We start from the raw sequence: 22,051 nt of genomic DNA on the forward strand, positions 1-22,051 counted from the left end.
GGCTCAAATGCAGATAGAAACAAAATTTTAAAAAACCCTGACTGGAAGGATAGACAGAAGATCAACAATACTATTAAACCATGAACATGTAAATACACGGTTAATAATTTCCAGCTTGGCGAAGCTTAACAATTGAAGCTAACTTAGCTACGGAGCTAACGTGATAGCATCAGGCTCAAATGCAGATAGAAACAAAATTTAAAAAAACCCTGACTGGAAGGATAGACAGAAGATCAACAATACTATTAAACCATGAACATGTAAATATACAGTTAATAATTTCCAGCTTGGCGAAGCTTAACAATTGAAGCTAATTTAGCTACGGAGCGGCGGCGGGCGTTGTAGCTTTCGACGACACCCCGGCCGCCATCAGAGTCGGCAAGAAACATATATTTCCCCAAAGTTACGTACGTGACATGCACATAGCGACACGCACGTACGGGCAAGCGATCAAATGTTTGGAAGCCAAAGCTGTACTCACGGTAGTGCGTCTGCTATCCAGCTCAAACACAACACAACATCCTGGTTGTGTTGCTGTAGTCCGCCGCTAATAAACCGATCGCACCTACAACTTTCTTATTTGCAGTCTCCATTGTCCATTAAACAAATTGCAACAGATTCACCAACACAGATGTCCAAAATACTGTGGAATTGTTCGATGAAAACAGAGCAGTTTGTATGGTGACACATTGGGTACGAATACTTCCGTTGCCGTCGTGACGTCACGCGCATACGTCATCATACATAGACGTTTCCAACCGGAAGTTTAGCAGGAAATTTAAAATTGCACTTTATAAGTTAACCCGGCCGTATTGGCATGTGTTGCAATGTTAAGATTTCATCATTGATATATAAACTATCAGACTGCGTGGTCGGTAGTAGTGGGTTTCAGTAGGCCTTTAAAAGTAAGAATGTTGTGTTCAAGTGTTTAATAAGTAAAACATTAACGAGATTGTTGCGTTCAAATGTCTATTAAGTACATCAATAGTAAAAATGTTGCGTTCAAGTTTTTACCAAGTAAAACATAAATGAGAGATGTGATGTTCATGCACGGTTCATTTTGTGCACCAGTTAAAAAACATGGTAACACTTTAGTATGGGGAACATATTCACCATTAATTAGTTGCTTGTTAACATGCAAATTAGTAACATATTGGCTCTTAACTAGTAATTATTAAGTACTTATTAATGCCTTATTGGGCATGGCCTTATTATAACCCTAACCCTCTAACCCTGACCCTAACAAATAACTCTAAATTAAGTCTTTATTACTTAGAATATGTTCCCCATACTAAAGTGTTACCAAAAACATATAACTTTGTCTTGAATTTGAAAAAAAATAACATTTTATTTTTCACTAAAGAAGGGTACGGTGAATGCGCATATGAAACTGGTGGGGTTCGGTACCTCCAACAAGGTTAAGAACCACTGCATTAAATGTTCTTCATGAAAGTTGTACAAGTAAAAAGTAATCAAATCAATTAATTCATAATAGCCCAAATAGTCAACAGTAGCTGTTATACAGTCTTATAGCAGCAGGAATGACGGATATTAATCTTCTCGATTTTCCTATGATGAAAAAAAATGACCAAATTAGCCGAGCTAAAAACGACAGATGCTTCTTAACCGGTTTTAATTTAGTCATCCAAATATTTCCCAACTTCTTTGGACATTCGAACACTCCGTGTCCAGAAAACGATATCATCTCACGGATAAGTGACCTCAAAAACGTTGTGCGTTTGAGCGTGTCGCCAGGGCAGAACAAACGTCGGCGTCGTTAAAAAACATCTGCTGAGTGTCTCCCATAAAGACAGTGAAGGCCCGTCACACGCCATTTGCCGGCGTCATTTCAATTACCCAACTAATGTGTTTTTAGGGGTTTTCATTCTTTTGCCATGTCTGCAGATGTCCATTACTTAGATTGCAGGAAGCAAAAATGTTTCTCTGAGGGAGGCTTGGCGGTTTCGATTAGCTGGAAGTGCTCAACGCGGCGTCCAGACATGAAGACTAGAATGTCCAATTTTATACTGAGAGCAGTCCGGATGTTTCTTTACAGTTACAATTGTATGCACTTTCAAGTACACAGTAAATTCTTGTGTTTGCAACGTACGCTAAAACAGCCTCCAGCCACTAGATGGAAGGATCCCTCCTCTTGCTTGCTTTGTTTGGAAAAACAACTGTGACAAAAAAATGCCCGCAAAAGGAACACTTAAATGAAGGATTTTTCTGACAAAAAAAAGTTGTAATCCTACAAAAATGAAGTTGTTATACAACAATAATAAATGTAAGACTGTAAGGATGCTGTCGAGTTAGATTTTAGTATTAGTATTACATTTTCTAAATGATTTTTTATTCCTGAAAGACTTTATTTTGGGAAAAGAAAAAAAAAAAGGTAATACTTTTGTTTCTATCTTCCAAAAATGCAATAGTTTTCCTGCAATATTAAACATTTATTTTTGCAACATGGCGATTTTTCTATTTATTTTCTTTTTAATATTTTTGTGCAAAAATCACGCATAGTAAATAAACAATTAAAATGTGACATTATTCAGGCAACGTTACATTAAACAATTATATTTAAAAATATAACCTTGTATAATTATATTGAACTGAATTTATTCATTATGTATTTCATGGCAAATTTATAAAAATGTTTGACCTTTTTAATAATTTAATGGCATTTCAAAATGTTTATGTTTTAAGTAAATAACTGATATTTATTACACATATAGTATAAGTGGACGTAAAGCACTTTGTGTGGCCACTCGCCTGTGCATTAAAAGTGCTATACAAATAAAAGTCTGAAGAATTGATTGATATTTGTGTGTTGGCTTTAAATGTACTTAATTTTGGCACACCCACAGAATCTTCCCATACATAGATTAAATATAATTGAAAATGTCATTACATGAATAAATCGGTCACGGACTAAAGAATTTATATAGGTTTGCTATAGGAGAAAATTTCCATCTTAATTAATTAATTTATATTGTAATTACCTACTTAATTGGTTTTATTATTATTCAACATTGGCACAATCAATCTTAAGTGCTTGGTAGCTTATTACAATAATATATTCATAGTTACACACAGTTGCACTACAAAGTTAATGTATTTTCAGATACAAAATATATTTTATTTTATTTATTTTTTAGAGGTAATGCATGTTCTTGTGTTCCATATGCGCTCGTTATATAGACTCCCCCAGCGGGAATCAATGCATGGTTGACCGGCTGCATATAGAAGTATCAATTAGCTATATGGAAGGTATCTCGGGTTAAACATACAGTCAGAGCAGTGGAGCGCAAAAACATTGGCGAGGAGATGGGAGGCCAGATAACGTCGTGAATACCTCTTCTATGCCATGATACTATAGATGTTACATTGTTTGTGTATGGGGTTCAAAGAAAGTACCATGTTCGATGTTTTTGTTTGCAAAATTTAGAATTTATTCACTTCAAATACAATATGGCCTCCCATATTCCATGTTTATAATTATCAGCAGGTGTATGTACAATCTAAGACAACTTCTAGCTTGCTGTTTAAATGAGCAATCATGCTGACAAGGTAAAACAATAAATGGACTTTGTAGGATTACACCAGGGGTGTCAAACGTACGGTTCGAGGGCCGGATCAGGCCCGCGAACAGGTTTTATCCGGCCCGCGGGATGAGTTTGCTAAGTATAAAAATTAACCTGAAATGTTTGAATGAAATAAACAGCTGTTCTAAATGTGTCCACTGGATGTCGCAATAGCAATTATGTGTATCTTTGTAGACGATGCCACATATGTACAAGATAAACAACATGATGTTAGTACATCAGTCAAGGAAAATGATCAAACTACATAAATAACATCCTGTAATTTGATTTTGATATAATTTTTTTATCTTGATAGATTGAAAATCAACACCAATGAGTTGACTGATTAAGATTTTCACATAATTTATTCAGAAAAATATAAATAATAATTAAATTATCAACCGCAACATGTAAGTGTAAAAAAAACAAACCCAACAACATTATAATTTGTACATTTTCAGAATGTGCTTGTTCTATTTTTAAACAAAGAAAACAATCTGAAGTTGTCTTTATTTTTAAGTTATCCTTCCGTGATTTTACCAGTCCGGCCCACTTGGGAGTAGATTTTTCTCCATGTGGCCCCCGATCTGAAATGGGTTTGACACCCCTGGATTACACAGACAACACCAAACCAATTTTGGTGAGGATCTGGGTAAAAGTTCACAAAGTGGTCAGAGGTGTGTGGTCCACAAAGGTAAACACTGTTGAGGTCTCTAATTAGCACCAGGTGGAGAAACATTGGCAGCTGTGGCTGTAGGTAACCTTCTTATCTTTTTTTTCTTCTTCAATCAACTCCACAAGATGGCAGCAACTCCATTTGAAGTATGGTGAATGGTCAGCATCCGGCAGCTTTATCTACCTACTTTACACTTTAAAATCAGCTGTTGTTTTCCAAAAAATACTCAGCAGTGCTTACCTTTTAGAGCACAGCAGTAACTTTTCTGGCACTAAACTTGAAGAAAATAGTTCTTCTCAGGTTTCTGTATGTTTACATTTTCATGCGTTGCACTATTTTGTTACACTTAAGCATTGAGCATTTCTTACGTATTCCTTATTTTTACACCTTAATTTTAGGAGGTTATTGTTGAATAGGATTTCGGAATTTTCTTTAAAATCAGCTGTTGTTTCCAAAAAATACTCAGCAGTGCTAATAATGCTGGCGAAAGCTATTTGCTCCTTACTGCTAATACAATATTGGTACTGTTGTTGTTGTGTTGTGCGATATACTTGCTCATGCATGACCATGTGGTCTAGGAGAGGTACGTTCACCTATGCCCCGGTTCTCTTTGTAGTTTAGATGAATAAATGCTGAGGCCATAATTACATTAAAGGATAAACAAAATGTTTTTGGTATTTGCTATTATAACACTGGTTTTATCGTTGCAACGTTTTTCCCTATCCACTTTCTCATGCACTCCAAATCATTATTAAAGTTAAAGATGAACTGATTTTTGCAGCGGTGTTGCTTACGGCGTGAACCAAAGATGCAGAGCCGGCAGGCAACGTGCCGATAGAAAGCTTCTGACAATCGTGGATGTAACTAAACACCACGGGTGAGTGACTAGAGCTCTAAAGTGAAAGGATACAAACTGTCAGGCACACATGCAACACTGACACCAAGTTATATTCCAGCAACAGGTGCGACTAAATAGGATAGATTAACTAATGGAAAACAGGTGAGCTGGCAGGAAACAGAAGAATAAGTGAAGATGCAGCGAAACAAGGGATCCAAAAGGAAGTATAACCGAAATAAAAGCACAGACACAGGAAATGATACATAACAAAACACAGGAAAATAGTGAACAAAGTCCAAACTGTCATGTTGGATCATGATTACTAATATGATCCACTTCAAGAAACTCTTCAAACTTAAAGTGTTTACAAAGTACAAAGAAGAAGAACCATGATAAACATTCTGAATTTATTTCATCCATTCATTCATTCTTAAAATAATCTTACTCATCTCATGATATGAAATATAACTTACTTCACCAATTATTATGTATTTATTTATTTTTATTGTGATTACTTATGCAGTATATTGTGAATAAATTGAGAACAGGAAGTGAACGAAAGTTTTAGCAACTGTTATGTAAAAGAAAAGGAGTAGGATTAAATAAGCTCTGCTTCTTCCTACTCCTTTTCGAACATGTTGAAAAGAGAAACTGGAAATTGTGATGTATGTATTGTATGTTTGCATTTTCCAATTAAAATCAGACTCAAACTCAAACTCAAATGTAACAATATAAACATTTCATATCACGGCTATTGTGACCAAAATTATTACGGTTAACATTAGAGATGTCCGATAATGGCTTTTTTGCCGATATCCGATATTCCGATATTGTCCAACTCTTAATTACCGATTCCGATATCAACCGATACCGATATATACAGTCGTGGAATTACCGATTCCGATATCAACCGATACCGATATATACAGTCGTGGAATTCACACATTATCATGCCTAATTTTGTTGTGATGCCCCGCTGGATGCATTAAACAATGTAACAAAGTTTTCCAAAATAAATCAACTCAAGTTATGGAAAAAAATGCCAACATGGCACTGCCATATTTATTATTGAAGTCACAAAGTGCATTATTTTTTTTTAACATGCCTCAAAACAGCAGCTTGGAATTTGGGACATGCTCTCCCTGAGAGAGCAGGAGGAGGTTGAGGTGGGGGGGTTTATAGGGGGAAGCGGAGGGTGTATATTGTAGCGTCCTGGAAGAGTTAGTGCTCCAAGGGGTTCTGGGTATTTGTTCTGTTGTGTTTATGTTGTGTTACGGTGCGGATGTTCTCCCGAAATGTGTTTGTCATTCTTGTTTGGTGTGGGTTCACAGTGTGGTGCATATTAGTAACAGTGTTAAAGTTGTTTGTACGGCTACCCTCAGTGTGACCTGTATGGCTGTTGACCAAGTATGCGTTGCATTCACTTGTGTGTGTGAAAAGCCGTAGATATTATGTGATTGGGCCGGCACGCAACAGCAGGTGCCTTTAAGGTTTATTGGCGCTCTGTACTTCTCCCTACGTCCGTGAACACAGCGGCGTTTTAAAAAGTCATAAATTTTACTTTTTGAAACAGATACCGATAATTTTGAAACCGATACCAATAATTACTGATATTACATTTTAAAGCATTTATCGGCCGATAATATTGGCAGGCCGATCTCTAATTGCAGTTATACGCTAATTTTATTATCTGTTTATCATTATAGCGTTTATCGTTACATTCATATTCATGACTTTTACATTTTTGAAATAACACTCATTCTCTAATGATGCCTTAATAAATGCAACCGCCTATAATTACAGCATTTGCGGCACATTTCTGCGACTGATAGGAGTACAAAGACATCTTATGTGGTTTGAAAATGTTTACATTTTTGTCTCCGCAGGTAGAGCAAACAGATGATTTATTTAGAGGAAACCACCATATATATGTCTTATCCGAAAGTGCTTCTTAACTTCTCAGAGTAAATCTCCCAAATAGCGGCCCACAGTCTAAACAAACACAGGTTCAAACATGGAGTTTGGCGTTCAGCTAGTGAAGTTTGTGATAAAAAGTCTGCTCACAGCAGATGTTAGGAGCATGTTTACCCTCCCCCGTCCTATTCCTGATTCCCCAGCATGTCCAGGCATGTCCCACTTTGCTGTTCACCCCCCCTCACCATGCACAATCAGACCATCAAGCGCCACTTTGGCCTTTCTGCTATCCGTCTCTTACACCCCCTCAACAGTCATCCGTCTCGTAGCAGAAACTGAAGGCCCCCCCGGGGTCCTGGTAACCCCCAACCCCCTACGACCCCAACTACCCACCGCCTCCTGATGGCATTTGATGCAAACAATGCTGACACACACACACCACCCCCACCCTAATTGCTCCACATGTTCCCAATGGCTGCACATGTTGACCATCTTCTGCTGGCTAGCTTAGCATGAAAACCCTCTGCTACTTTGCTGTGATTGCACCTTGTCTGTGCACGTGCAAGCATTCTTCTTCCACGGCCAGTTGCCCCGAGGACAAACTGTTAGGTGTGTGTGTGTGTTTTTTATGAGTCTGCTGCCCAGTGAAAAAAAGCAGACTATAAAAACAGCTTCCGGATTCCACATAAGCAACACATGCAAAAAAAACCCACCATGCATTGCATTGGCAACACCACCGGTGATACTCCCTGACGTCATTAAACGCACAATTTAAACACAATTTCCATCGAAAAACAAACAAAAAAGACGTCTATAAAGTCGCACAAACTCACAATATGTGTTGTTCTCATATTTAAGCTACCATCTTGTTTGTTCTTCAAATGTTCTCTTTCTCAAATGTGCACGTCAACTTTCTAATCAAAACTTCCCGTCAATTCCGGAAAATAAGCCGCTACTTTTCCCTACACTTTAAACCCCGTGGCTTATGAAACGGTGTGGCTAATTTATGGATTTTTTTCTCCGCTGATTGCCATAAAATGTTGTATTGAAAAGTTTACATTAAACTCACTGAAAAGGTGCGTTATTGTTTGTGCTGTGTCACCATTTTTTGTACGAGTTCGCTCAGTGCAGGTGCTACGAGTAGAAAATGTACTTCCTGTTTTGCCTTAAACTGTAAGCAACACTGTCCATAGCGTTTTTGCTCAAAGGGATTCTTAGTTTAGTTGAATTTAGTCTTTATTTGAAGGGACAATGCACAGTGAAGTGAAGTGAATTACATTTATATAGTGCTTTTTCTCAAGTGACTCAAAGCGCTTTACATAGTGAAACCCAATATCTAAGTTACATTCAAACCAGTGTGGGTGGCACTGGGAGCAGGTGGGTAAAGTGTCTTGCCCAAGGACACAACGGCAGTGACTAGGATGGCGGAAGCGGGGATCGAACCTGCAACCCTGAAGTTGCTGGCACGGCCGCTCTACCAACCGAGCTATACCGCCCCACAGAAACATTAAACTCACAGACAGATATGTTCTACATATATAGCTAAATAGCTCATTTCTATCTGCAGTCCCTCGCTACCTAAATTAAAGAAATACAAAAATCTTGCAATAAAATGATAACAATGAAATTATACTATAGCATGTAATTAAATTAAGAAAAGTCATAAAATGCTCTTTCATTGACACATACTTATTATGCAATACAACCACACCTCATTTACATCATCACACATAGACAATACATGCTTCTGTTCACATCTGTCATCATTTCTAAAAACAACCATGTTTTTAACACACACACACCTCACAGTTTACAACAAAATGCTCTCATGTATAAACATAATACACATTAAGTTGACATGTCAAACATAGTGCCCACCTCATTCATCACTCCGAGCAACGTTTTTAAGTTTCACAATTTGACCAAAACAATTCATACTTACTAAATTGTCCCATGTGTGATGTCTGTAAGAGTGTTTTCGTGCATATTTGCACGTGATATCCTAATGTAATGAAGCTGGCGTCATTAGCATTAGCTAATATTCTAACGCCTTTACTATTGTCTGTGTTAGTATCATTAAATTACTTATAATCAGAAGTAGAGATGTCCGATAATATCGGACTGCAGATATTATTGGACTATAAATGCTTTAAAATGTAATATCGGAAATTATCGGTATCGGTTTCAAAATTATCGGTATCGGTTTCAAAAAGTAAAATTTATGACTTTTTAAAACACAGCTGACGGACAGAGCAACAATAAACCTTAAAGGCCCTGCCTTTGCGTGGCGGCCCAGTCACATAATATCTACGGCTTTTCACACACACAAGTGAATGCAACGCATACTTGGTCAACAGCCATACAGGTCACACTGAGGGTGGCCGTATAAACAACTTTAACACTGTTACAAATATGCGCCACACTGTGTACCCACACCAAACAAGAATGACAAACACATTTCGGGAGAACATCCGCACCGTAACACAACATAAACACAACAGAACAAATACCCAGAACCCCTTGCAACACTAACTCTTCCGGGACGCTACAATATACACCCCCTACCCCCCCACCTCAACCTCCTCATGCTCTCTCAGGGAGAGCATGTCCCAAATTCCAAGCTGCTGTTTTGAGGCATGTTAAAAAAAATGATGCACTTTGTGACTTCAATAATAAATATGGCAGTGCCATGTTGGCACTTTTTTTCCATAATTTGAGTTGAAGTTGTTCTCTTATTTCGGAAAACCTTGTTAAATGCATCCTACAGGGCATCACAAAAAAATTTGGCATAATAATGTGTTAATTCCACGACCGTACATATCGGTATCGGTTGATATCGGAATCGGTAATTAAGAGTTGGACAATATCGGAATATCGGCAAAAAAGCCATTATCGGACATCTCTAATCAGAAGATTACATTTAAAAATGATAAATGAATCACATTTTATTTTTTCTCTCCTGGTCCTTATTTTCGAAAGGTCATGAAAAATATAAATAACTATCGATATCAACCGACATAAAACATAAATTGTTGAGCTATATCGCCCAGCCCTAATTTAATTATATCTTTACCTTAAAGCGAGACTTGTACAAGTTTGCAATTGCAGCTATTGACTACTTGTCAACCACTAGGTTGTGTGGCTTTAAGTTTTTTTGTGACCTCGAAAGGCTAGAAAAACCTTTTCACACTTCCAAGGAAAACACAGAAAGCAAACTTTGTAAAGATGGTGTAAAAAGGCCTCACACTTGACTAATGATTTTTCTCCCTTAAAGGAATCAGTTTCCCTGTATCCCTCACTTACAACCTTGTCGTAAATGCTTGCCATAATGCAATTGTGCTACGGTGAAATACAATCCGGGGCCTGAAAACCAACACTGCTCTGGCACCAGATGTACTGGGATTAACTGGCGAGCGCTGAATGACTGTAATTAAAAGCCCGGAAAAGGCAATTAAAAAGAAAAAGGCCCTACTATCAACTTTGGCTTGTGCGGCAAGAGGGCGGGGCTCGGGGAGAAAAAAAAAAAACCGAACGCAAGTCAAGGTCAATTAAAAGCCACAAGCTTAAAAAATTGGCGGCTTCCTGTTGCTGCTCGCCAGAGGATAGGAAGGGACACAGAGGACTAACACCACACCCAAAAACCCATGACACCCTTTCACCCATTTACAGTAGGAACCTTTCCTATTGGCTCCTACACAACATTGGCTCAAAAATGTAAAAGACATAAAACCTTTTTCTTTTCTTTTTTTTGATAAATTGGAATTTCTCTTCCCAAAATAAAGTGGGTGCTTACCTCGAGAATGTGCTCGTCCTGCTGCTCCCTGTCCAACTTCCTGGAAGTCGTCATCACCAGACCTGCAGGAGACAATCAGCGTTAAAAATGATTTAGTTCTGAATTGAACTGTAAATAAGGAAGACTCTCAATTTAGGTCAAACTGAGTGAACTACTTGGCTGCAACCAGCAGAGGCGCTGTGGAGTCTATCTCGTCTCGTTTGCAATCTGAAGGATAATATTCATATCAGCTGCAGCAAGGTAAACGTTAAGCTATGGAAACAGGAGTTCAGCATGTTCAGAAAGATTATTGTCAGATAGAGATAAATTATCGGTATCGGTTTCAACATCCCGATTTTCCCGGGAGACTCCCGAATTTCAGTGCTCCTCCCGAAAATCTCCCGGGAACACCATTCTCCCGATTTCCACCCGTATAACATTATTGGGGGCGTGCCGTAAAGGCACTGCCTTTAGCGTCCTACACAACCTGTCGTCACGTCCGATTTTCCTCCATACAAACAGCTTGTCGGCCCAGTCACATGATATATGCAACTTTTACACACACATAAGTGAATGCAAGACATACTTGATCAACAGACATACAGGTCACACTGAGGGTGTCCGTAAAAACAACTTTAACACTGTTACAAATATGCGCCACATTGTGAACCCACACCAAACAAGAATGACAAACACATTTCCGGAGAACATCTGCACCGTAACACAACATAAACACAACAAACAAATACCCAGAACCCCTTGCAGCACTAAGTCTTCCGGGACGCTACAATATACACCCCCCGCTACCACCAAACCCTGCTCCCCCTAACCCCCCCCCCACCTCAACCCCCTCAAGGTTGGCAAGTATGCTCTAGTATACTCTGGACTGAAGCTGTGTGCCTTCATTGTTTTTGTAGCTGTTGTTTTGAGGCATGTTTTAAAAAAAAAAGAAAAATAATGCACTTTGTAAAAGTCAAGTATAGTATTTCCCATAGTTGTAGTGGGTATCAGGATTATCTCAGGGAGAGCATGTCCCAAATTCCAAGCTGCTGTTTTGAGGCATGTTAAAAAAAATAATGCACTTTGTGACTTCAATAATAAATATGGCAGTGCGGTCCTCTCCAAGGTTTCTCATAGTCATTCATTATGACATCCCACTGGGTTGTGAGTTTTTCCTTGCCCTTATGTGGGCTCTGAACCGAGGATGTCGTTGTGGCTTGTGCAGCCCTGAAACTTGTGATTTAGGGCTATGTAAATAAACATTGATTGAGTGATTGACTAGCGAGCAGTTGTGGGGCAGACTGGCTCGTACATGCACATGCATCCCCCTCTGTTGCCATTTCATTTCTAATATAAAGTAGCGTATAGTTCGAACTTAATTTGTCAGCAGCCTTGCTATGGAAGTGCTAAAAACTACTACAAAGATGGCGAGGAGAAGACGCAGTCCAAGTGGAGCCATGTATAAAAGACCGCCCACGAAAAGGTGCAATATATGCAACATTTTGACCGAAGAACCACCATTACATGTTATGTAGACCACAAGGAAGTCTTTTAAATGTAGGAAAAAAAATGATAATATGACTTCTTTAAACTACAATTACACGGAAAACAAGGTGGGTGAAGTGTCTTGCCCAAGGACACGACTGCAGTGACTAAGATGGCGAAAGCTGGATTCAAAACCCGTAACCCTTAAGTTTTTGGTCGGTTGCTCTATCACCTGAGCCGCACCGCCCCAGGACTCAACAAAAGACAAGACTGGCACATCCAGCTTGATGGCAAAGACGCAACACGCTGTAGTTTATACATTACAACAGTCTTAAGTACTCACATTGCAATTGCATGTAAATAACACTTGCAAATGAGACTCGATCCACTATGGACTGGACACTCACAATATTATGTTAGATCCACTATGGACTGGACTCTCACACTATTATGTTAGATCCACTATGGACTGGACTCTCACAATATTATGTTAGATCCACCATGGACTGGACTCTCACACTATTATGTTAGATCCACTATGGACTGGACTCTCACAATATTATGTTAGATCCACCATGGACTGGACTCTCACACTATTATGTTAGATCCACTATGGACTGGACTCTCACTATTATTTTAGATCCACTATGGACTGGACTCTCACAATATTATGTTAGATCCACTATGGACTGGACTCTCACAATATTATGTTAGATCCACCATGGACTGGACTCTCACACTATTATGTTAGATCCACTATGGACTGGACTCTCACTATTATTTTAGATCCACTATGGACTGGACTCTCACAATATTATGCTAGATCCACTCGACGTCCATTGCACCGGTCGCCCAGGGGTGGGGGTCCCCACATCTGCGGTCTCCTCCAAGGTTTCTCATTGTCATCCCATTGGGTTGAGTTTTTTCTTGCCCTGATGTGGGATCTGAGCCGAGGATGTCGTTGTGGCTTGTGCAGCCCTTTTGATACACTTGTGATTTAGGGCTATATAAGTTAACATTGATTGATTGATTGTCACGTACCAGGAATGGGTACCGCATCAGTTAAAATTTAAAAAGGTACCCATCCCGACTGAAGTAAAATATGACACGGAATAAGAAGTTCAGAACATTCAGAGAGATTTTCAGTTCATTGGTGGTTCATTTACCCCCGGGGTTAGCTATCAATTACTGGTTGAAAAAAATTAACATATTTTGCATTCGTCGTCATCTCTTCTTCTATATCCACCATGTCAGTCAACTGTGAAAATAACTTCCGCTGAATTCTCGCCATTTTTCGGGGCACCGAGCCAACTGCCAGACTGGGGGTTGGGGGTGGGGGGGGGTGTGCCCTGGCGCTAGCTCGCACACGTGAAATGTCGCAAAGCACCCCAAAGACGAGGCCCAAATAGCATCCCGCCAGCCCAGCCTGGTCTGGCTTGGCTTGGCTTTAATTCCTGTTATGCAAGCTGAACAAACAGAGGAACAGTCAAAAACCACACTCTACTTGTTTCAGTTGGAGGATGAGGCACAAGAAGAATCCTGCGGTTGTTTTTTTTTTTTATATATATCGCCCAGAAGCGAGCTAGCCAGCTACCCAGATAGCGAGATAAGAATGTAACCCTGCTGACTAAGACATTAAATGACAAACAAACAAAAGTTTCTCTTTTGAGTGGAACTACTAACCCAAACTACGCGACAGGTCCATGCAAGAACCAACATCTACGTGGACCAGAAACTAGGGTGCTAATTAAAACATTTGTTGACATGTTTGGACATTTCTTTTGTGTGAAATACAAGGCTCTTAGGGGGTTTTACAAAAAAAGACCAAAACAAACAAAAGTCAACACTACATTGAATGTTATTGTGGTTGGAACACCTCTATCTACCCAGTGAAGTAAAATAGCGCTAATCTGACCAAACAGACTCGGGTTATACAAACGCTAAAACAAACAAGCACTCCTTCCTGGCGTTCACCATTCATAAACACGGGATGGGGTTGGAGAATATGGCTGCGAGTCCACGTTATAAGCGGCATCCCGTCATGGCTGCCAGCGTATAATTGCAAGCCTTGCAGAGACACTGAGTACGGAGTAGAGCCGCCAGCTCGGACCGCACCAGAGGGGCCTCGTCGCCGCGCGGCTGCCCGATTAGCATAAAAAGCAAAGGATTTCCGAAACCCCAAAGCCACCGGTGGCGCACATGCCGGCAGCGAGGAGACCGGGGCCACAACTCACAGACGCCCGAAATAGTCCTTGCTCAGCAGCACTGCAATTAGGAAATAGAAGACAGCCACTTTTCGCCCCTTACGCTTTGCATGCTTTCCTTTCGTCTTCTTTTGGCCCTTTTTAATCTTCCAGAGACAACTGATTTATGTTCAAGCAAATAAAAAAAATAAAAGTTTTTATCGCTACACTTATGTATAGTGGAAGTGTAATGATAACCATAGAACAAGAAATGTGAATTAAGTGTATGAGCAATACAGTGTTTTTTCTTTATTATTGCATGCATTCCAGACTTCCGGGGAGTATGCACGCTATATATTTTATGATTTTTATGAATATTACATATATTCCACACACGCCGGGGACGGCGTGGCGCGGTTGGGAGAGTGGCCGTGCCAGCAACCTGAGGGTTCCTAGTTCAATCTCCACGTTCTACCAACCACGTCACGTGAGCAAGACACTTCACCCTTGCACCTGATGGGTCGTGGTTAGGGCCTTGCATGGCAGCTCCCGCCATCAGCGTGTGAATGTGTGTGTGAATGGGTGAATGTGGAAATAGTGTCAAAGCGCTTTGAGTACCTTAAAGGTAGAAAAGCGCTGTACAAGTAAAACCCATTTACCATTTACACACAGTTATAAATACTTCCTATACTCTTCAAGCGCTTCATAATCACTAAAATCGACATGATTTTAACAAGAAAACTTAATGAGTACTCAAATCTCAACATACTCATGTTAGTTTGCAATGCACTGAGACAGCAGTAAGTGAACCGAATTAAATATTAATAAATACACAAACAGTTCATAATAATAATATAGTAATAACTATAGATGCTTTAAAATGTAATATCGGAAATTATCGGTATCGGTTTCAAAAAGTAAAATGTATGACTTTTTAAAACGCCGCTGTGTACACTGACGTAGGGAGAAGTCAAAGCGCCAATAAACCTTAAAGGCACTGCCTTTGCGTGCCGGCCCAGTCACATAATATCTACGGCTTTTCACACACGTAAGTGAATGCAAAGCATACTTGGTCAACAGCCATACAGGTCACACTGAGGGTAGACGTATAAACAACTTTAACACTGTCACAAATATGCACCACACTGTGAACCCACACCAAACAAGAATGACAAACACATTTCGGGAGAACATCCGCACCGTAACACAACATAAACACAACAGAACAAATACCCAGAACCCCTTGCAGCACTAACTCTTCCGGGGTGCTACAATATACACCCCCTGAGATCAGTAAGCACAACCAAAATTAATACATATATTATGCGCACCAGGTAATGAGGTGCACTGTCGATTTTTGAGAAAAAGAAAGGATTTTAAATGTGCCTTATAGTCCTAAAAATATGGTAGTTAATTTAGCAGTACTTATAAAATGCCACTAGGTGACAGTAGCACAGTAAAAGCACGTTCATAAGTAGCCATTTAAAGGAGGAACGGTTTCATTTTATTTCAGGGTCTTATTTTATTAGTTTTTTGTTTTTTAATAAAAACAACCTACAACAATATCAATACCCGACAAGAATTTACTGTAATTCCCAGAAAAAGGGCACTAGCAAACCAAAGTGGCCGACCTCTTAGTTATTTGATGTTTTTTGTAGACTTTAATATCAAGGTCATTTGCGTGCCAAATTTAGTGTTGATCTGACGCAACAGTGGCACGGTGGTAAAATTGTGTCAATCTGTGGGGGGCACAAATGAGACTTTTTTTGGGTGGAAGTGGGATAAGGCCTAAAAAGCTGTTTGATTGCCGGAATAATAATAGTTAACGATAAGAACAATATCAAAACGAAGCAATTAGAAAAGTGTTTTTTTTCATATGTGGTCAGGTCCTAGTCTATCTCAGCTCAGGCTATGATCTTGCTACTGTGTCTTTCTTGTTTTGTTTATTGTGGAAAACATGGAGGTTTCTTGGCTCGGATCAAACGCAGAACCAGTGTGAAAAAACATTGTTGTATGGAAAGAGCGTACGTAGTTATTTTAGTGTGTGATTTACTGTGTTCACTGCCTTTGTTCCATTTCTGGTAACATCACATATGGGCCGGTCCCTGAAACTGTGGTCGTCGCCTGTGAGGAATGACACGGTTACGCCAACGGTTTTCTAGTCAGAAGTTAGAGATGCTCAAGTACAGCAAGAACTACTGAAACTTGAGCACATCGCAACATATCTCTACGTATTTTAAAGGTTAAAGAGTAGAGGTCGACCGATCATTGGTGCCGATATTTGGCATTGAAACAAACCTTTTTTTTCTTTTCAAGACTATAGCAGAACTACATTAGCAGATGCAATATGTACACATATGATACCAGTATTAGTAATTTAAAACCCTTCATATATCTTTTCTGTTTAACTGTCAAAAATGCAAAAACATTTTTTTACGGGAAATCCAGTTTTTGTCCTATTTTGCAGTTCTAATTTGTTTGTTTTTGCTACTACAGAAATGGCGTCACTCAACAAGCCCCTGTCCTTATTAAAGAAGTGCGGCGGGTTTGGCAGCCGTGATTTAATCGAATATTGCGACAAAGATGGATGGAAATGAATACGATAGAAAATATATCTCTTCCAAAAATCCAAATTTGTGTAAATATCTTGCAGAAAGCTAGTTTATACTTTCTGTAACATTCAGGAAGAAATTATGTCAGCCAGCTTGAAGAACGTCTCAACTACAAGCAACGTGAAGAAGCCCTGAATTGTTTTTATTTAAATGAAATATTGCAACGTATTGCATCTGTAAACTGTTATTAAATTGTATAACATTGAGTAAATGGCAAAGTATTGTGATGTAATGAAATCCCATATTTCTCAGAGGATTTTCTATATTTTGAAATGCAAATGTTGATGCACGTCTGACCCGCAGCATTAGACACACGTAATAAAGGTGGTTGTAAAATCCCCTGATGTTTTTTGGTACTAAATTAACAACATTAGCCACGCACAAAAAAGTATGTCGCTACTTGTCCGACATTCCCTAAAAAAAATTGTAAAAAAAAAAACAACTTAAAGCCATGTTCGGCTGTTTACTGACATATACTATTCATGTTTAAACAACTTTTACTGCAAATTAACATCAGCTCCATATATAACAGCTAATCATTGATACACTTAGTCTCACACCATACACCCCTTGGGTTTTGTCACACACCATTCCCGTGTTAATTAATTTAGATTATTGTTTGTTATTATATATATAGTGAATATATATATGATAAAATACATAGAGCTATACCGCCCCCTTGTGGTCTGTGCCGTCAACTCTCTCCTAAACATAACAATTAGTATAGTACCACAATACTAATGAATCGTATTCGGTACTATACTGCCACTAAAAAGTACCGGTCCCCCACCTGTTGTCGTCGTCACATCGTGTCATGCAGACGAGCATGTTCGGCAGTGCACAATCACGGAGTACTTACAAGCAGACAGTGTGTAGACAGAAAAGGGAGAACAGATGAATTTTAGCTTAAGAATTAAAGATAAAGGTGAAGCTATAACACTGAAACGCCCTCAGGAAGAGGTGATTTAAGACATGGCTAAAGTCTATCCGTGTTGTAACTACTTCTAAATCACTAATCCTTGTCTCCATGGCGACAAATATAGCACATTTGTTCCAAGCATACAGAGACGAGTGAGAACTATTCACGCTATAGTATTTTTCATTGCAAGTCCAATGCCATAGATGCCATATGTCAACGTGATTTTAAGGAGTGTGCTAGGAGGACGATGGTTGGTTGAAGTTCATTTCAAACATTTATGCAGTTACGACAAGATACATAAAACTTTTTTCCATTTTTTCTTTACAACATGCCCGAAAAGGAGTAGGAAGAAGCAAATCTTATTTAATCCTACCCCTTTTCCACTTCATAGCAATTACTTGCACACGTGTTCACTTCCTGTTACCAATTTGTAACACATTGTATCAATGATTTCTAAATACAACAGTTCTCTTTCCAAATAGTTAAAGGGGAACTGCACTTTTTTTTGGAATGTTGCCTATCGTTCACAATCATTATGAGAGACAAGAAGACAAAAGGTATTTTTTTCTTTTGCAATCTAACATATAGAGTAAAAATCGGCTTGTTCCAGGTGGCTAGCAAAGCAGCTAATGGGGGCAATCAATCCTACCTCTAAATCACTTTAAAAATGCATTCAAAAACCTTCAACAATACTTCATTTACGTTCCGTAACCTGTATAATAACCCAGCTGTAGGGACATTGTTATTGTTAGCGCGAACACTGAGGAACTATTTTTCACATCGGCGTGCTTCAGTATTATCCGCAGATAAGCTAGAGTTTGAGTTTATTTGGAACATGCATGCATACTACATGATACATCACAATTTCCAGTTTCTCTATTCAACATGTTCGAAAAGGAGTAGGAAGAAGCAGAGCTTATTTAATCCTACCCCGTTTCTTTTACATAACAGTTGCTAAAACTTTTGTTCACTTCCTGTTCTCAATTTATTCACAATATACTCCATAAGTAATCACAATAAAAATAAATAAATAATACACCGTGAAGTAAGTTACATTTCATATGGTGAGATGAGTAAGATTATCTAGAAAATGAATGGATGGATGAGATAAATTCAGAATGTTTATCATGGTTCTTCTTCTTTGTACTTTGTAAACACTTTAAGTTTGAAGAGTTTCTTGAAGTGGATCATATTAGTACATTGTTTGATTGCTTTGCTTAATCCATTCCATAAGTGAATTCCACATACTGATATACTGAAGGTTTTAAGTGTTGTACGTGCGTACAAATGTTTTAAATTACATCTTTCTCTAAGATTATATTTCTCCTCTTTTTTTGTGAAGAACTGTTGTATATTCTGACTAAAAAACACGAACAATCATATTACAGTATCTGTAAAGTATTAGCCCACATTCCATGTTTTGCTTGGACACAGCTAGCCAGAGAGCGTATGTATTGTAGTTGTAATAACACGCATGACGTGCTGCGTGTATCATGATCACTATGAATTGTGACTCACTCGATGGACAGTTGTTTGTCTGGTCCAGCTGGCCCCGGACGTTTCCTGTTGATTTTGGGTATGCACGCCATTTATTTCAAAATAGCTTGTCTCCAAATTCCACATTTGCAGCTTCAAGTGACTTTCACCTCACTCTCTCGGCTTCCATCTGCTCCAACGTTTCACCCTCTTCCCGGCTTCTATAAGCAATAGTTCATCCTCAAAATATTTAGCTTCAAAAGTATAAGGTTGTGAAACCTCAATTGTCCAAAAATAGTCATCTTCGTTGTCTGTTACCAAATCTGCCATGATTAAAACACGCACGCGTGTTTGATTCCGAAATTAGGAACACAATTTGTTGACAGAAGTCCGACCTGCGCTGCTATGGAAACAGAAATCCATGCGTGGAAGAAATAAATATTGGAAATATTGGACATTGGTTTGAACGTGTCTGTTACTACATTATACATAGATTTGCAGTGTGTATATAAAACGTTGATAGAGGGTTTTGAAGTTGTTTTAGATGGCTTTGAAGGCTACAACGGTGACTCACATAAGCCGCATCTATCAAGCGTTGTTTATCATCTTTAAAAATCCTAAAAAAAGACATGTGTGTTCTTGTCTCTCATAATGATTGTGAACAACAGGCAACATTCCGAAAAAAGTGCAGTTCCACCTTTAGTCAGTTATGATTCACTTGATGATGAATAATATCTTGTGTACACTACCGTTCAAAAGTTTGGGGTCACCCAGACAATTTTGTGGAATAGCCTTCATTTCTAAGAACAAGAATAGACTGTCGAGTTTCAGATGAAAGTTCTCTTTTTCTGGCCATTTTGAGCGTTTAATTGACCCCACAAATGTGATGCTCCAGAAACTCAATCTGCTCAAAGGAAGGTCAGTTTTGTAGCTTCTGTAACGAGCTAAACTGTTTTCAGATGTGTGAACATGATTGCAAAAGGGTTTTCTAATCATCAATTAGCCTTCTGAGCCAATGAGCAAACACATTGTACCATTAGAACACTGGAGTGATAGTTGCTGGAAATGGGTCTCTATACACCTATGTAGATATTGCACCAAAAACCAGACATTTGCAGCTAGAATAGTCATTTACCACATTAGCAATGTATAGAGTGTATTTCTTTAAAGTTAAGACTAGTTTAAAGTTATCTTCATTGAAAAGTACAGTGCTTTTCCTTAAAAAATAAGGACATTTCAATGTGACCCCAAACTTTTGAACGGTAGTGTAAGTATCATAATTCTTCTTCTTTGTACTTTGTAAACACTTGTAGTTCAAAATACCTCTTTAACTGGATCATATTAATTTATTTGCTTATTACATTTAATTCTACATACTGATATACTAAAGGTTTTAAGTGTTGTACGTGCATGCACATGTCTCAAGTTAGATTGTTCTCCAAGGTTATATTTCTCCTCTTTTGATGATTTAGCAACACTAACACAACAATGTGAGCCTAAGTGCTCACAATACATTTTAACAACAACATCATGCAAGGTTAGCAAATTCGCTAATACAAATTGAAATGATGGTACGAGAAACGGGCTCGTTATACTATGGGTGGGTCCTTAAGGACGATTTTCCTTCAGGACCTCCTCTTCTCTCAAATGAGGGAGATGGTAGAGTTTTCACATGTTTAGTGCTCATAAACAGACTCTCGGGACACATTTTAGTGTAAGCACACCATTAAAGAGTCACTTTTATATAATAGGTGACCTTTAACGGCGCAGCCAGCAATAGAAACAAATGTTGGGGATTTAAAAAGAATGCATGATTTACGTTGTTTTTGTTTGTGGAGACATCGCATGGGCATTGCATCTCCAAGACTGCGGCGGTTGCTAGGAAAAGTCATACATTCGCGCCAACAATTCCTACAGCACAGCAATGGAAATGTGGTGAAACTTACGATGATATAGTATGTTTTAACCAGAAACACCAAGTTAAAAAGGAACTGCACTTTTTTTTTTTTTTGCCTATCTTTCACAATCCCTATAAAGAAAGAACACGTTTTCTTTGTTTATGCATTCTAAATCATAAATAAATGTTAGTAAAAGTCAGCTAACAATGGAGCCAATGAGAGTTGCTCTATTTTGCCAAACAGCGCTCTAAAAAACATCCGGAAACCTGCATCAACATTTTATATACATGCTGTAAGAATTTGTGGAATGTATCAACAAGCACATTCATAATAACATGCAATATTTACATATTTTGCCCATTTTAGACATAGCGGTGCATTAACCTCACAGATACATCACAAGATTTGCTTTTCTCTTCAACAACACTACTACTCAAAGCATACTTTGAGTGCGACAATAAACACTGCTTTGGAAAAAAATGACGATCCAGAACCGTATATGCTTTAGCCTGAATATAAGGAGAGTGATATACAAGTTTTAGAAGCTTTTGTGCTAAACAGATCCAGCTTTAGTGAAACACCAAGCATCATGTCGCAGTATTGCTAAGTGCTGAACAAGAAATACAAACTACGAACATAATAAAAAAATCACTTACTCGACGATGTCTGCTCTCACTGGAATGCTGACTGATGGGAT

The 22,051-nt window shown here is 38.6% G+C and overlaps 1 protein-coding gene across 12 annotated transcripts in view; it reads right to left on the minus strand.

Annotated features, from left to right (window-relative positions):
- Positions 1-22,051, minus strand: part of fat1a (FAT atypical cadherin 1a) — a 172,947-nt gene that overhangs the window by 96,814 nt on the left and 54,082 nt on the right. For all 12 annotated transcript variants that reach the window (XR_009821845.1, XR_009821846.1, XR_009821848.1 and 9 more), the window contains exon 4: positions 10,803-10,864. Coding sequence is in view for 8 of the 12 variants with exons in the window: in XM_062026646.1 (XP_061882630.1) it covers positions 10,803-10,864 (62 nt within the window). In the remaining 4 variants the exon portion in view is untranslated. The remainder of the gene's footprint in view (positions 1-10,802; positions 10,865-22,051) is intronic.

This window comes from Entelurus aequoreus, linkage group LG18 (assembly GCF_033978785.1).
Source record: "Entelurus aequoreus isolate RoL-2023_Sb linkage group LG18, RoL_Eaeq_v1.1, whole genome shotgun sequence".
Taxonomy (NCBI): domain Eukaryota; kingdom Metazoa; phylum Chordata; class Actinopteri; order Syngnathiformes; family Syngnathidae; genus Entelurus; species Entelurus aequoreus.